Source organism: Macaca mulatta, chromosome 16 (assembly GCF_049350105.2).
Source record: "Macaca mulatta isolate MMU2019108-1 chromosome 16, T2T-MMU8v2.0, whole genome shotgun sequence".
In the NCBI taxonomy this organism is placed as follows: Eukaryota; Metazoa; Chordata; class Mammalia; order Primates; family Cercopithecidae; genus Macaca; species Macaca mulatta.
The window spans coordinates 9,809,547-9,826,032 of NC_133421.1; the positions used below are offsets into that span (position 1 = coordinate 9,809,547).

At 54.2% G+C, this 16,486-nt stretch overlaps 1 protein-coding gene across 8 annotated transcripts; it reads left to right on the forward strand.

The window, feature by feature from the left end:
• Window positions 1-1,248: 1,248 nt before the first annotated feature.
• ARHGEF15 (Rho guanine nucleotide exchange factor 15) lies at window positions 1,249-13,917 on the forward strand. 8 transcript variants are annotated; one of them, XM_015118560.3, is made up of 16 exons: window positions 1,249-1,497; window positions 3,150-3,799; window positions 4,084-4,416; window positions 4,662-4,716; window positions 6,056-6,114; window positions 6,217-6,428; window positions 6,550-6,710; window positions 6,892-7,044; window positions 7,156-7,285; window positions 9,493-9,567; window positions 9,675-9,767; window positions 9,859-10,019; window positions 10,116-10,268; window positions 10,422-10,504; window positions 10,912-11,016; window positions 12,260-13,917. In XM_015118560.3, the coding sequence occupies exons 2-16, from the start codon at window positions 3,199-3,201 to the stop codon at window positions 12,409-12,411; spliced, it is 2,526 nt and encodes an 841-aa protein (XP_014974046.2). In that variant the 5' UTR covers window positions 1,249-1,497; window positions 3,150-3,198; the 3' UTR covers window positions 12,412-13,917. The 8 variants fall into 8 exon arrangements, 4 of the variants coding, with proteins under 4 accessions (XP_014974046.2, XP_077826376.1, XP_077826377.1 ...); XR_001440260.3 differs by having other exon boundaries at window positions 1,259-1,497; window positions 10,165-10,268; XR_013406067.1 differs by lacking the exon at window positions 1,249-1,497 and adding an exon at window positions 1,894-2,005 and having other exon boundaries at window positions 10,165-10,268.
• Window positions 13,918-16,486: the final 2,569 nt, after the last annotated feature.

Here is a 16,486-nt window from a genome sequence, read left to right on the forward strand (position 1 = left end):
TGGTGTTTGCTTTTCTTTGGGCTGTATTTGTAAAAATTTGTTATTGGTATGTGTTCCAAAATTATGGAAACTCCTATAATTCTGATGTGACTTAGTGTATGTTATCAGTAGTAATTATAATTGTTATGTTAAATTATTGTGTGCCAGAGAGGTGACAAATTTCCTTGTCAACTGGGTCTTTGACTAGGACTGCCCTAAAACTTTTTGTCACCCATGGACAATTGTTGTCTTGTTTTGGTCCTCTTTAGAAGGTGGTTTTATTTATTTCATTTATTTTTATTTCTGTTTTTTTGAGATGGAGTCTCACTCTGTCACCCAGGCTGGAGTGCAGTGGCGCGATCTCGGCTCACCGCAACCTCCGCCTCCCAGGTTCAAGCAATTCTCCTGCCTCAGCCTCCCTAGTAGCTGGGATTATAGGCATGTGCCACCAGGCCTAGCTAATTTTGTACTTTTAGTAGAGACGGGGTTTCTCCATGTTGGTCAGGCTGGTCTCGAACTCCCGACCTCAGGTGATCCACCTGCCTTGGCCTCCCAAAGTGCTGGGATTACAGACATGAGCCACTGCGCCCGACCTCTGCACATTTTTTATTGTTGTTTTCAGACAGCATTTTGCTCTGTTGCGCAGGCTGAAGTGCAGTGGTGCGATCACAGCTCACTGTAGCGTCCAACTCCTGGGCTCAAGTGATGTTCCCACCTCAGCCTCCTGAGTAACTGGGGCCACAAATGTGTGCCACTATAGCTATTTTTTTTTTCTTTTGAGATGGAATTTCACTCTTGTTGGCCAAGCTGGAGTGCAATGGCGCGATCTCGGCTCACTGCAACCTCTGCCTCCCATAGCAATTCTCCTGCCTCAGCGCCTGGGATTACAGGCGCATGCCACCATGTCTGGCTAAGTTTTTGCATTTTTAGTAGAAACGGGGTTTCACCATGTTAGCCAAGCTGGTCTCGAACTCCTGACCTCAGGTGATCTGCTTGCCTCGGCCTTCCCGAGTGCTGGGATTACAGACGTGAGCCACTTCCCCTGACCTGTCCATGGCTAATTAAAAAAAAATCTTTTGTAGAGACAGGATCACACTACGTTGCCGAGGCTGGTCCTCCCACCTTGCCCTCCCAAAGTGCTGGAGTGCTGGGATTATAAGGGTGAACGACGACGCCTGGCCCCCTGCAAATGTTATACCTCCCTGGAGGAGACAGATCCCAAGCCACACCTCTCCTCCCCTCAGTACTACCTCCTGGCCCTCCCCTCTAACACACACACACACACACACACACACACACACACACACACACACACACACACACACACACACACACGCCAGACACAATGGCTGGGTGGAGCTGAGGAACTGGCTTCCCCCGCAGAGATCTCAATCTGGGCTCTGAGCTCCCGCCCCAGAATCACAGGAACAGACATTTGGAGACCTCAGCCCCGCATTCCTTGCTCCAAGGGGCAGAAAGGACACGCTGAAAATAGCAACTGATTCCAAAAAGATAAAGGTAAATTCATGGGGACCTCCTGCAGAGTTAGGGAGGGAGGCCTGCGGGAGGGTCCCTCGGGGTGAAAGAGGGGTTGGCGCACACCTGGCTGAAGAGACAGGAGGTGGTGCGAGTCCTGGGAAAGATGGTGAGACTCGCCTTGGAGGGACGCACGTAGCATCCCTTAGCTGAGACAGAGGCATCCAGATACCCATGCTCTGTGCCATTGCGGTCTTGTCCTCATCCCCACCCCTGTCCACCTCACTCCTGTGAGCCCCCATCTACACAGCTGTTCAGGTAGAACCTGTACACACATTTCCCATGCCTGAATTTCAGCTTTTCCCCAGAGCCCGTTAACCTCTGAGACCCTGGATACCTCTGTTTCCTGGGGCCCCGTGTGATGTGCGCATGTGGAGCGTGGTGTGGTTTGTTGGGGGGGGGTGTCCGGTTGGGAGGCGGATCTGATTCCTGTTTCCTGCCCCTACTCACTCAGCCCTGGGAGGTGACTGAGAGTGGAGGGGATTCAAGGGTGAGTGTTTGGGGCCCGAGTACCTGGATTCCTGAGTGGGGGGTAGGGAAGGAAGTAAACGCAGGTACCCGAGAGGGGTGTGGGATCCCTGAGGGGTAGGGGCTGGGGAGGAGCTGGCCAGTGGTCAAGACCACTGTGTGGGTCACTTTGCTAAGTGACTTTCTGCCAGAACACAGAGGCCACTGAGCTGCCAGACCCGTCATTTACAACCCCCTTGTTACCCCCTCATCATTTCTCAAGGACCCAATCCGAGGCCTGGAGGGGTCTGACTCTCCTGCTGAGCCCCGAAGGGAGTTTGGAGGTTCCCCTGCTTCCCAGCCCGGACCCTGCAGCCTTCTTGGGATTGTAGCCTCCTTCCTCAAGGGAGGAAGAGAAACCCAGGCCACAGTGCCCTGGCCTGACTGGTCCTCTCCTTCAGCTGGCTCTCCCAGCCACCTCCCCAGGCCTCTTGGCAAGACTTCTGCCTGTGCTGGGCTTCTCTCTGTGACCAGACCCAAGGGCAGGCGGGGACGATCAGACGCAGGACAGGGGAGACTGAGCCAGGGCCTCCTCATCTCCGGGGGTCAGAGGCTCCAGGAATCTTGATGGCAGGAAAAGGAGACTAAAAATAATCCGGAAAGGGAGAGTCCGGAGAGAGGAACTGGGAAATGGGGGGCGGAGGGCCGGTGGAGCAGGGAAACAGTGATGCACGCCTCGCAGCCCAGGCCCGGCGGACAGGCGCGCCCACGGCACCCAGACCCAGACAGCACAGAACACACATCGCACACCCACCCTGCCACCGCTATCTCAGACACGCACACTGAGAACTTCCTAACGGGCCACACGCCACACACTGTCCACTGCACTCTCCCCCTGCACACCCACCCGGCAAGCACAGAACTCGCACACTCACAATACACCGTGCCACTCCCCCACCACAACCACACACAAACCTCCGCAACACACCCCACGGACACGTGGTTCAGTAGGCAGACACAGGGTGGTTGTACTAGCAAAGGGGATCCCCCGTATTGAGTTTTATGGATTCTCTGAAACCCCCACACCAGCCTTCCCTCCTGACTTCAAAATCCTGCCTTCCAGTGGCCTCAGTTTATCCACCCTGCGGGGCACTAAGGGTCTTTCTGTTTCCCTCCCTCCTCCTTAGGGGATGACTCCAGCAGAGCACCCCACTCCTTTGAAGACCACAGAGGAAGATGTCAGCCCAGTCCCTTCCCGCAGCAACACCCCCCACGCAGAAGCCCCCTCGGATCATCCGCCCCCGCCCTCCTTCTCGTTCCAGGGCTGCCCAGTCCTCAGGGCCTCCCCACAACGGCTCCTCTCCACAAGAACTTCCCCGAACCTCCAATGATGCACCAACCCCAGTGTGCACCCCCATCTTCTGGGAGCCCCCAGCTGCATCCCTCAAGCCCCCTGCTCTTTTGCCCTCCTCAGCTTCTAGAACCAGCCTCGACTCCCAGACTTCCCCAGAGTCACCTTCCAGCACCCCCACACCTAGTCCAGTGTCCCGGCGCTCCGCCTCCCCAGAACCTGCTCCCCGGTCCCCAGTCCCCCCACCCAAGCCTTCTGGGTCACCCCGCACACCTCTGCTCCCCATGGCCGGGGTCCTGGCTCAGAATGGCTCTGCCTCAGCCCCTGGCACTGTGCGGAGGCTGGCTGGCAGGTTTGAAGGGGGTGCTGAAGGCCGGGTTCAGGATGCAGACGCCCCGGAGCCAGGTCTCCAAGCGAGAGCAGATGTGAATGGGGAGAGAGAAGCTCCCCTCCCCGGGAGTGGGTCCCAGGAGAACGGTGCTCCAGGTGAGTGTTGGGGGGGGTGGCGCTGGGGGACCTCAATCCACCCATCTTCTTCGTTTTCAGTGCTAACGACTTTCAGGGGCTACCTTTTCAAAAATGGATTTAATGTTTGGGATATCTGGTTTCTGTATGTCAGGATTTGAAGGGAGTCAGGGTGGAGGAGATCTACAGATGCCTCGACCTTGGTGTTGCAGTTGCTGGGCAGGTTAAAGATGGAGATGGTCTATGGTCTCAGGGGTGGGGCTGGGCCCCAAGGGCTTTCTCCTTAGGATATCCATCTCCCACAGATGCTGGCCTGGCCTGCCCTCCCTGCTGCCCCTGTGTCTGCCACACCACCCGACCTGGCCTGGAGCTCAGATGGGTGCCTGTGGGGGGCTATGAGGAGGTCCCCAGGGCCCCCCGTCGGGCCTCTCCGCTGCGGACCTCTCGCTCCCGCCCCAATCCTCCAAGCATCGGTCACCCTGCTGTGGTCCTCACATCCTACCGCTCCACTGCCGAGCGCAAACTCCTGCCACCCCTCAAGCCTCCCAAACCAACTCGTGTCAGGCAGGACGTCACCATTTTCAGGGACCCCCCACAGCCAGATCTTGATCTGCCTTCTGAAGATGGAATCCAAACAGGTGCAGGGCCTGGGGGAGTGGACCTCTGGGCTGTGAGGGGACAGGAGAGAGGCGGGGGGGGGACTAAACTCCAACAAACTACAATACCCAACAGGCCCTGGGTTCTTTGCTTCCCTACCAGCTGCGCTCTGGTGCTGATGAGAATTGCAGTTTTTATAGTGACCGTTCCTGCTGAGGCTGGAGTTGGGAGTCCTGGGCTGGGGATCCTGGAGTTTTCTTCTCTTCACTCTGGCTTCTCTCTCCAGGGGACAGTCCTGATGAAGCTCCTCGGAACGCTCCTCCAGCAACTGTGGAGGGGAGGTACCGAACACCCCCACCCCTATTCCCTGGTTCTCTCCCCACCATGCTTCTACCTGAGGGCAGACTAACCTTCAGCTCCAGCTAAATCCCACCTGCACAAAGGTGAGGGGACAAGGGCCAGGGCTCTAGATATAAGCAGCCCTTGTTTCAAATCCCAGCTCTGGCCCTTATCAATTCTGTGATCTTATAGAAGGCTGGGTGCGGTGGCTCATGTCTGTAATCCCAGCCCTTTGGGAGGCCGAGGCGGGAGGATCACCTAAGGTTAGGTGTTCAAGATCAGCCTGGCTAACATGGTGAAACCCCATCTCTACCAAAAATACAAAAATTAGCTGGGCGTGGTGTCGGGTGCCTGTAATCCCAGCTACTCGGGAGGCTGAGGCAGGAGAATCACTTGAACCCGGGAGGCGGAGGTTGCAAGGAGCCAAGATCGCGCCACTGCACTCCAGCCTGGGCAACAAGAGAGAAACTCTGTCTCAAAAAAGAAAAAAAAAAAAGAAGGTCTTTAGCCTTCCTGGGTCTCAGTGTCCTCATCTATGAAATGGGGCTAAGCATAGAAGCCACTTCATGGAATCGTGGGGATATGATATTGTGAAGAGCCGGGCCCAGAGTAAGTGTACCACTTTAACTCCCTTCCCTCACCTTGAGCTTCTATTGTAATTATTGTCTGAAAATCTATTTGGCAATCATGACCATCTCTTCTATGCTATCCAGGCTTGTTAATTATCTTAGATTCACCATTGTTATCAGGGTCCATTCATTTATTCAATAAACATTTACTAGCGTGGTTTTTAGCTTGGGCGAATGGGGGTGTGGTGGTGCCGATGACCAGAGCAGGGGAGATAAGGGGCTACACGTGCTGGTGGGAGGTGTGAGAGTGTAGTCCACCACGTTGAGCTTCCTTGACCCACAAACAGGGCATTCCAGACAATGATTGCTGCGTGAGAGGGCTGAGAAGGAGACTCAGAAGTCTCTGGTCTACAATAGTTGAGATAGGAATGGGGCCCACTTAGTTCAGGGGCTCCTCTCTAAAAGGCACATAAAAAGATCTGAAATTTGAGCCAGGCAAAGTAGCTCATGCCTGTAATCCTGACACTTTGCAAGGCCAAGGTGGCAGGATTGCTTGAGGCCAGGAGTTTAAGACCAGCCTGGGCAACATAGCGAAACCTTGTCTTTCCCCTTCAAACAAAACAAAAAGCCTGAGGTTTGACGTGGGGAGCCGTCAGGATCCCTACATTCAATTTGCATGTGCGTTGCCCTGTCCAGCATGGGAACAACAAGCACCCTGAGGTGGGCAGTAGTCGTGGCCCTGGGGGACTCCCTTCCCTTTCTTTCTCCACAGGGAAGAGGAGGGGCTAGAGGTGCTGAAGGAGCAGAACTGGGAGCTGCCCCTGCAGGATGGTGAGGGCCTCTGGACCTGAGGGTCCCTGCTGTGACCATCAAGCAGTGGGGGAAGGGTTTGGGGGCCCTGGGCTTCCCTGAAGTGCTATGTTTGCCCTCTAGAACCTCTGTACCAGACCTACCGAGCAGCCGTGCTGTCAGAGGAGCTGTGGGGGGTCGGTGAGGATGGGAGTCCTTCTCCAGCAAATGCTGGAGATGCGCCCACTTTCCCACGACCCCCTGGACCTCGCAACACCCTGTGGCAGGAGCTTCCGGCTGTGCAAACAAGCGGCCTTCTGGATACCCTCAGCCCCCAGGAGAGGCGCATGCAGGAGGTGGGAGCTGGAGGTGGGAGACGGGAGGAGGCTGCTGGGGTTGGGCGGGCTGCATGGGTCAGACGTAGGGGAGGAGGGCCCAGGGTCCTGGCTTTCCACGACTGCCTGCTCTTCTTTCTAGAGTCTTTTCGAGGTGGTAACGTCCGAGGCTTCCTACCTGCGCTCCCTGCGGCTGCTGACCGACACTTTCGTGCTGAGCCAGGCACTCCGGGACACGCTCACCCCCCGTGATCACCACACACTCTTCTCCAATGTGCAGCGAGTCCAGGGAGTCAGCGAACGGTCAGTGGCTTCCTGTACTTCCAGGGAACCTGCCCTTAGGCTGCTGGGCACGCCCTTTCCTCTCTCCCGGGCCCAGGTCCTTCCTTCTACTGACCCAGTTGGTTCCCTGCCCTTCTCTCACGAACCCGGGAGACCTGGCTCTCTGCCCCGCCCCCATTGCTTGCTTCCCCAATTCCTTCAGGTTTCTAGCAACGCTCCTGTCCCGTGTGCGCTCTTCCCCCCACATCAGCGACCTGTGTGATGTGGTGCACGCCCACGCTGTGGGGCCTTTCTCGGTGTATGTGGATTATGTGCGGAACCAACAGTATCAGGAGGAGACCTACAGCCGCCTCATGTGAGTGTCCCAGGGGTGTGGAGGAAGCTGCAGAGAGGGGTGGGGTCGAGGCCACAGCAGGCTGGGGCACCAGGGCCTCCAGGCAGCCGCTAACCACTCTTGCTTCTGCAGGGACACCAACATGCGCTTCTCCGCCGAGCTGCGCCGGCTGCAGAGCCTCCCTAAGTGTGAGCGGCTCCCGCTGCCGTCCTTCCTGCTACTGCCCTTCCAGCGCATCACCCGGCTCCGCATGCTACTGCAGGTACCCGTCCGGCTGCGGCAGTTTCCGCCCCACCAACCCCATCGGAGAACACTCCTGAGGGCTTCTTGGCCCTCCAGTTATCACCATGCACTACTCCACCTTAAACATAAAATCCCCCAAATCGTAACTACGAATCTGGGTGTCTCAGCCTAGGACCCACCACGCCCTGCCTTAGGGGACCTGTGCGCTCTTCCCCTTACCTGGACTGCCTCCAGGTCCAGGTGCAGGGAAAGGGCCTCTGGCTGGAGACAGGCGTTCCACACCTAGCTCTGCCACTGACTCTCTGAGTGACCTCGGGCAAGTCCCTTCTGCTTGCTGGGTCTCAGGGGGAGTGTGTGAGTGGTTTTTGAGGTTGTCTCTGGCTGTATTCTTCTACCCACATGCCTTCCCAGCTGGGGTGATATCACCTCCAAGGGGGCAAAAATTGGTTCTTTGGGGGTGAAAATAATCTTAGTTATTCCAACAGCTGTACTCCATTAAGCTTTAGTGCATAAACAGAGTTCCAGTAGATCTGTAGAATTAAACTTTCATGGTGAGGGGGATGTTTAGGGAAAATTATCTAAAAAAGGCATCTTAGTGGGGTGATATTGGGAAAAAAAAGTTTAAGACACTCTTCTCCTCCTCCTTCTTCTTCTTTTCTTTTTTTTGAGATGGAGTCTTGCTCTGTCACCCAGGCTGGAGTGTAGTGGCCTGATCTCGGCTCACTGCAAGCTCCGCCTCCCGGGTTTACACCATTCTCCTGCCTCAGCCTCCTAAGTAGCTGGGATTACAGGCGCCCGCCACCACACCTGGCTAATTTTTTGTATTTTTAGTAGAGACGGGGTTTCACCGTGTTAGCCAGGATGGTCTCCATCTCCTGACCTCGTGATCTGCCCGCCTCGGCCTCCCAAAGTGCTGGGATTACAGGCATGAACCACCGCTCCCAGCTGACATGCTCTCTTCTATTGCAAAGTAGAGACTCCTTTCTAACCAGGCCACCCAATATGGGGATCTTTAGAGCGGTGGCACGATCACAGCTCACTGCAGCCTCAAATGCCTGGGCTCAAGGGATCCTCATGCCTCAGCCTGGGACCACAGTGCCACCATGCCCTGCTATTTACTAATTTTTATTTGTATAGAGACAGGGTGTCACTATGTTGGCTAGGCTGGTCTTGAACTCCTGGCCTCAAGCAGTCCTCCTATCTCTGGCCTTATAGGCGTGAGCCACTGAGCCCAGCGAATGGGGGGATCTTTATGTGAAGAGTTCCCAACCAGATTTTCAGTGTCTTTATGATCTTATTCAGCTTTATCTATCCCCAGTGTAGACAACACAATAATAATAATGATACTAATCATAATAGCTCAACAGCTATTGAGCTTTCTAGGAATGGTTCTAAGTGCTATACACCTGTGTAACCTTATCCACAACTGTGTGAGGGTAGGAACTATTATTTGTCCTACTTTAGAGATGAGAAGGCTAAGGCACAGGTTACATAACTTGCCCCAGGTCATATAGAAATAACTGATGGAGAAAAAATTGTAATTAAGCACTCTTAGGTACTCTACTGTATTGCCTGCACTAACAGTTTTGGTTAATAATTATTAAAATAATAGGAACCTTTGGGCCGGGCACAGTGGCTCACGCTGTAATCCCAGCACTTTGGGAGGCCGAGGCGGGTGGATCATCTGAGGTCAGGAGTTCAAGACCAGCCTGGCCAACATGATGAAACCCCATTTCTACTAAAAATACAAAAAATTAGCCAGGCGTGGTGGCACATGTCTGTAATCCCAGCTACTTTGGAGGCTGAGGCAGGAGAATCACTTGAACCCGGGAGGCAGAAGTTGCAGTGAACCGAGATTGCGCCACTGCACTGCAGCCTGGGTGATAGAGCCAGACTCTGAAAAAAAAAAAAAAAAAATAGGAATCTTCTTTTCAACATTTAATATGTACCAAGAACTATGCTAAGCACTTTACATATATTACCTTCTTGAATCCTCAAAACAATGCTATTGATATGCTAGGTGGATATTAGCCCCATTTTACAGATGGGGAAGCTGAGGCTCAGAGAGGTAACAGGACTTGCTTAGGGTTCTGCAGATGGTGAATGATGAGGTCTGTCAGCCTTGTTGAAATTGGCCAAAGCAGGCAGGGTCCTCTGAGCTGTGGCCCCTCTGAATCCCAGGGCCACAGAGCAGGGGGCCCAGTCACCCTTCCTCCTTGTCCCCAGAATATCCTGCGTCAGACAGAAGAGGGGTCCAGCCGTCAGGAGAATGCCCAGAAGGCCCTGGGTGCTGTCAGCAAGGTGGGCAGGAGGGACACTGAAGTGGGGGGAGGTGACAAGGTGGTAGAGAGAAATGGTAGGGAGTAGGGGGCTGGCCGCTGGGGTGGGTAACAGATCCCCTTACCTAGATCATCGAGCGTTGCAGCGCTGAGGTGGGGCGCATGAAGCAGACTGAAGAGCTGATCCGGCTCACCCAAAGGCTGCGCTTCCACAAAGTCAAGGTACATCCCTGCCCAGGCTCCCCATCTTGCCCTGCCCCACGGTGCTGCTGCTGCTGCTGCTAGAACCTCCTCTGCCTCTGCTTCCTCCCAGGCCCTGCCCCTAGTCTCCTGGTCACGGCGCCTGGAGTTCCAGGGAGAGCTGACCGAGTTAGGGTGCCGGAGGGGGGGCGTGCTCTTTGCCTCGCGCCCCCGCTTCACCCCTCTTTGCCTGCTGCTCTTCAGCGACCTGCTGCTCATCACTCAGCCTAAGAGGTGAGTCCTAGGGAAGGAAGGAGCCCAGTCTGGCGTGGGCAGGAGGGGTCCAGCGGGACCCCTGCTGTCCTTCTGAACGACCTCATCCCTGGGCAGTGGGCAGCGGCTACAGGTTCTGGACTATGCCCATCGCTCCCTGGTCCAGGCCCAGCAGGTTCCGGATCCATCTGGACCCCCTACCTTCCGCCTCTCCCTTCTCAGCAACCACCAGGGTCGCCCCACCCACCGGCTACTCCAAGCTTCTTCCCTGTGAGTTGTGTTTCCTTCAGAAAACACCCTTGGGACGCTTATCTGACCTCTCAGAGCTCCTCCAACTTCCCCAGTCTCTCTCTTCTGTGGCTCCTGCCTCAGCCCTAGAGGATCTCTTGGGCCATCTGTGGCACTTCCCAATGTCCCCACCAGATCAGACATGCAGCGCTGGCTAGGAGCCTTCCCGACCCCAGGCCCTCTTCCCTGCTCCCCAGACACCATCTATGAGGACTGTGGTGAGTATCCCCCTAGATGGGAGGAGGGAAGAAAAAGTGAGTCTTGCCGGGCGCGGTGGCTCACGCCTGTAATCCCAGCACTTTGGGAGGCCGAGGCGGGCGGATCACAAGGTCAGGAGATCGAGACCACGGTGAAACCCCGTTTCTACTAAAAATACAAAAAATTAGCCGGGTGCAGTGGCGGGCGCCTGTAGTCCCAGCTACTCAGGAGGCTGAGGCAGGAGAATGGCGTGAACCCGGGAGGCGGAGCTTGCAGTGAGCCGAGATTGCGCCACTGCACTCCAGCCTGGGCGACAGAGCGAGACTCTGTCTCAAAAAAAAAAAAAAAAAAAAGAAAAAGTGAGTCTTAGAGGAATATGGGGGAGAAGCTAAACAGAATCACTTTAATGTCACCCACCCCCAACCAGACTGTTCCCAGGAAATGTGTTCAGAGTCATCTACACCTGCCAAAACTGAAGGACGGAGTCTGGAGTCCAGGGCTGCCCCCAAACACCTGCACAAGACCCCTGAAGGTGAGACAGTCTTTCATTTATTTATTTTGTATTTTTTTTATTATTATTATTTGAGACAGATTCTCATTCTGTCAGCCAGGCTAGAGTGCAGTGGTGTGAGCTTGGCTCACTGTAACCTCTGCCTCCCGGGTTCAAAGGATTCTCCTGCCTCAACCTCCCAAGTACCTGGAATTACAGGCACCTGCCACCAAGCCTGGCTAATTTTTGTATTTTTGGTAGAGATGGGATTTCACCATGTTGGCCAGGCTGGTCTCGAACTCCTGACCTCAGGTGATCCGTCTGCTTTCACCTCCCAAAGTGCTGGGATTATAGGCATGAGCCTCTGGTGCCTGGCCTTCTTTCTTTCTTTCTTTTTTTAATGGAGGTGGGGATCTCGCTATGTTGCTCAGGCTGGTCTTGAACTCCTGGGCTCAAGTGATCCTCCTGCCTCAGCCTCTCAAAGTGCTGTGATTACAGGCATGAGCCCCTGCGCCTGGCCGTGTTTCATTTATTCATTCAGTAAATATTTATTAAGCACCTACGAAGTGCCACTCGCTGTTCTAGGGACTGTGAATCAAATGTATCAATCACACTTCCTTCCTTGCTGGAGCCATGTTCTAGCAGAGGAGGCAGACGATAAAGAATGAGCAAAATAGATAAGTAAATTATAAAGTACATGTGAAGGTGAGGAGTGTTATGGGGGAAAAAAAAAGGGAGCAGAGCAAAGAAGGTCAGGAGTTCCAGGGTTGGGCAGCGTGAAATTTTCAATACGGAGGCTGAGGTGGACCTCACTGAGAAGGCAGCATGAAGCTTGATGGAGCTAATTTAGGCCCATGGTGTCTGGGGGAAGAATGTCCCAGCCGGAGGCAGCAGGCAGTGCAAAGGCCCTGTGGTTGGTGTGTGACTGAGGAACTATAAGGAGGCCAGTGTGGCCAGCAGGAGAGAGAAAGGGGGAGAAGCAAATGAGGTCACAGAAGTGGCAGGGACAGGATCACGCAGGACCTGGCAGGTCCCTGCAAGGACTCCACCTCTTACTCCAAGTGACATGAGCAGCCATGCAGGGCTTGATGGAGGAGCAGCCCAGACCCTCTTCAAGCTGCTGTCACCTCCACTTCTGATGCCCTTTCTACTGATGCTCCAGGCTTATCCATGAATTCCCACACCTACAATGACCCTGAAGGCCTGAGAACCCATGAGGCCCCCTTTCCCTCTTCACCTGCTTCCTGTCCCTACCTCACTGGATCCCCTGTCTCTCTTCCCCCAGGTTGGCTGAAGGGGCTTCCTGGGGCCTTCCCTGCCCAGCTGGTGTGTGAAGTCACAGGGGAACACGAAAGGAGGAGGCACCTTCGCCAGCACCAGAGGCTTCTAGAGGCTGTTGGGCCTTCTTCAGGCACCCCCAATGCCCCCCCACCTTAATGCAGGCTGAGGAGGGGGCACATGTTGGGAGACACCTACCAGTGTGGCACGGAGAGAACAAAGCCCATTCATCCATTGGATTCACTGTCAGTGGAGATACTACCTCTCGTGGCAACCAATAGAGATCGAGCTTCAGGACCGGGCAGCCAATGAAAACGGCCTCCTGAGCCCACAGCAATAAGAATGAATGAGGATGCCTTGAATGTGCGGCCAATGGAGACAGAAGCTTAGTGCAGAGCAGCCAATGGGTACTGAGCTGGCTGAGCCTACGGCCAATGAGTATTCCTGCTATGCTCAAGGCCAAAGAAGATAAATCTAGATCATGGCAGTTAAAAAGGGGCCTCATTGGAGATAAAGTCCTAGGATAAAATTGTGAACAGGAATGAGCAGGAAGCCAACCAGCCAAAGAAAATGGTGATCTGGGCCCAAGAGACCAGTAGTCACCCTGATTGGTTCTGCAGCAATGACTGGTCCTGTCTTTTGAGTCCGGGACATACTAGTTTCCATTCATGGGTGCTTCCTGTGCCCTCTCAAGTCAGTTCTTCTCTTCCAGAAGAATTCATAGTGTGTGTCTCAGAAAATCTGCGTGTGTGCACTTGCATGTGTAGATATGTGTGTATATGTATCAGGGAAGGCATTCTGCCAACTGTGGTGTGTGTGTGGTGATTGTGTTTCTCACCCACAAATGCTCCATTTCTTCCTTTACCTCTCATTTCTCCTATTACTTGCTCCAAGAAAGATGCTAAGTCTGAGCTCCAGAAGAGACTGTGCTGGGTGTGGCTTGGCACCCAGGGGATGAGAGCCCTGAGCTCTGGGTCTCTTGGAGGCCAGGGTTCCGTGGCAGATGTGGGGCAATGTTATGGAGCAGCCAACAACCTGGCAGAGGAGCCCAAGGGACTGAAGATGGCCAGTAGCTGGGTCCTGAGGCCCCTGAAGTCTGCAGGCCCTTCACCTTGCCCCAAACGCTGGCCTCCATAATTCCTGCCTGCAGATTCCCCAACTTGAAGTATAATCCACCAGCCAGCCTCAGCCTTGAGCTTCGGAACCACATTAGATGCTGCATCTGGGTGAAGAAACGGGAGCTGTGGATCACAGGCCAGCCAGTGAACCTCCTGGGCTTTTTTGCCTTTGTCCTGATCCTCTCACAGAAACACTGGGCCAAACAGTGGGGAGAGATTGGAGAGCGGGTGTGGCTGCCCAACCCCATCCAGAGTATCTGTTTCCAGATGAGTAAATGCCTCGCATGATACCAGAGGAGGTGAGGGACAGAGAGAGCAAGGCGGACAGTGACTGGCAGGGGGTCCCAGGCCCGGGACAAGGCCTCCCCTTCAGCACAGCAACTTGCCCAGGACCGACACTGTCACATTGACTGTAGGAGACACAGGGACTCCGGGAGACTCAGAGGCAGAGAGCACTGGCGTTTGGCAGTCCATGACATTGGAGACTCCCCTAGCAGGGTGCCTGACGTGGGGAACCCTCAATAAATAGTGGTGCATTTGTACTGAGGCTCTCCGGGGAAGTGTGTGCTTATAGGAGCAGTGGTCTCCAAGTGTGGTTTCATAAGGGGGATGGGGCTGCTTGGAAAGGGGTCCAGAGCAGGGGTCAATTCTGTTGGGAACTGGGGCTTGAAGGTCATGTGTAAGACCTGAGTGTGTCAGCCCACTCAGTTCCTGAGGGCTCTGAGGTAGTGGTGGTGGTGGCAGTGGTGGTGGTGGCAATGGTTGTGGGTTTGCAGCAGCTGTGGCTGGGGGCCGCTGCAGACTGGGCAATGCCTGGGGCTCAGGCAGGCGATGAAAATGCAGCAAGAAGAATAAAAAGGGCAATCAGGGCTGGGCACCGTGGCTCGCACCCACAATCCCAGCACTTTGGGAGGTCGAGGTAGGCGGATCACTTGAACTCAGGAGTTTGAGACCAGCCTGGGAAGCATAATGAAACCCTGTCTCTACAAAAAATACAAAAATTACCCAGGCATAGTGGCATGCACCTGTAGTCCCAGCTACTCGGGATGCTGAGGCAAGAGGATAGCTTAAACCCGGGAGGTCGAGGCTGCGATGTGCCATGTTTGCACCACTGCACTCCAGCTTGGGTGACAAAGCAAGACCCTGTCTCAAAAAAAAAAAAAAAAAAAAAAAAAAAAGGCAGCAATAAAGGCTCTTTACTGACCAGCCAATCATCTCTGTGTTTAATTCAATGATACTATTTATTGAGTGCCTTCAATGTGCCAGGCATTGTTCTAGGATCTGGGCATACAGACATGAAAAAGACAAGGTCCTTGCCCTCAGGAAACCTTCATCCTGAGGGTGAGAGGTGACAGGGACAATTACCATGTCAACAAATTAATAAGTAAGATAAGATCAGGCCGGGCCAGTGGTTCACCCCTGTAATCCCAGGACTTTGGGAGGCTGAGGTGGGCGGATCTCTTGAGGTCAGGAGTTCAAGACCAGCCTGGCCAACATGGTGAAACCCTGTCTCTACTAAAAATACAAAAATTAGGCCGGGTGCAGTGGCTCACGCCTGTAATCCCTGCACTTTGGGAGGCCAAGGCGGGCGGCTCACCTGAGGTCAGGAGTTTGAGACCAGCCTGGCCGACGTGGTGAAACTCTGTCTCTACTAAAAATACAAAAATTAGCTGGGTGTGGTGGTACATGCCTGTAAGTCCTAGCTACTTGGGAGGCTGAGGCAGGAGAATCATTTGAACCTGGGAGGCGGAAGTTGCAGGTTGCAGTGAGCCGAGATCGCACCATTGCACTCCAGCCTGGGCGACAGGGCGAGATTCCGTCTCAATAAAACAAAACAAGGGCTGGGCACAGTGGCTCACGCCTGTAATCCCAGCACTTTGGGAGGCCAAGGCAGGCGGATCACCTGAGACTGGGAGTTTCAGACCAGCCTGACCAATATGGAGAAACCCCCTCTCTACTAAAAATACAAAATTAGCCAGGCGTGGTGGTGAATGCCTGTAATCCCAGTTACTTGGGAAGCTGAGGCAGGAGAATCGCTTGAACCCGGGAGGCAGAGTTTGCGGTGAGCCGAGATGGCACCAATGCACTCCAGCCTGGGCAACAAGAGCGAAACTCCATCTAAAAAACAAAACAAAACAAAACACGCCCCCCCCGCAAAAAAAAAACCAGCAGTAAGATAAAATCAGTAAGCAGTAAGCAGAAAACACAGCAAGGGCTGTGGCATAGAATGTTGTGTGTGTGTTTTTTGGGGGAGGGTGGTGGCTTTAGGGAAGATCTTGGAAGATATGACATTTGAACTGAGACCCAGATGACTTCCAGAGGAAGTAGCCCTGAGAAGATCTGGGGAAAGAGCATTCGAATGGAGGCAACAGGGGACGATAGCCCAGGAACAGAAGGTAGTGGTAGTGGGGACGGGAATCAGTGCACCTGACCCTTCAAGTGTCCTGGTAGGGGGAGCCCCTCCCCACCCAGGTCTCCCTCCCTCTTTGGCATAAGACGGAGACACACTGGGCTACTCAGAAAGACAGACATCCGGGGCAGACACGTACCCCATACACCTTCTCTCCTGGCTCCTCATCCCCTTCTAGAGTCCTGCCACCAAGGAAGCCCCCATGCTCCAATTCAGATGTTCTGATGGTGGGATAATGGGGAGATGCGGACCAGGTAAGGGTTACTTTGGAGACGTAAAGGTGCATACAATACAACCATATGTTCCAAAAGAGACTGAGAAGACAGGAAGGGAGGGCATTGCCATGTTTCCTGACTTTTAGGGGTTGGTTTCTGTTAGATCCCGCTTTCCATTTTGGGGTGACCTGAGTGTGTTTGTCCTGGAGGGGTCTGCATTCTGCTGGCCAGTCCAAGGGGGCCGAAGGGCATGAAACACAGCTATATGGGAAAGGGGCGGATGTCGGGGAATGAGGACCACAGCAAGGAGAGTGTGGATAGACCCAAGATGGGGATGGTGTAAGGAGGACAGAAAAGGGAGACTGATGGGGGGTGTTGCAGGACAGGTGGCAGGAGGTAACTCAGCTCATCCCGAATTGTCTCCCTCTCTCTCCCTCAGGCATCTCTGCTATGGGAGTCCAGCGTCCCCTCCTACCTGTGTTCTTCCTGCC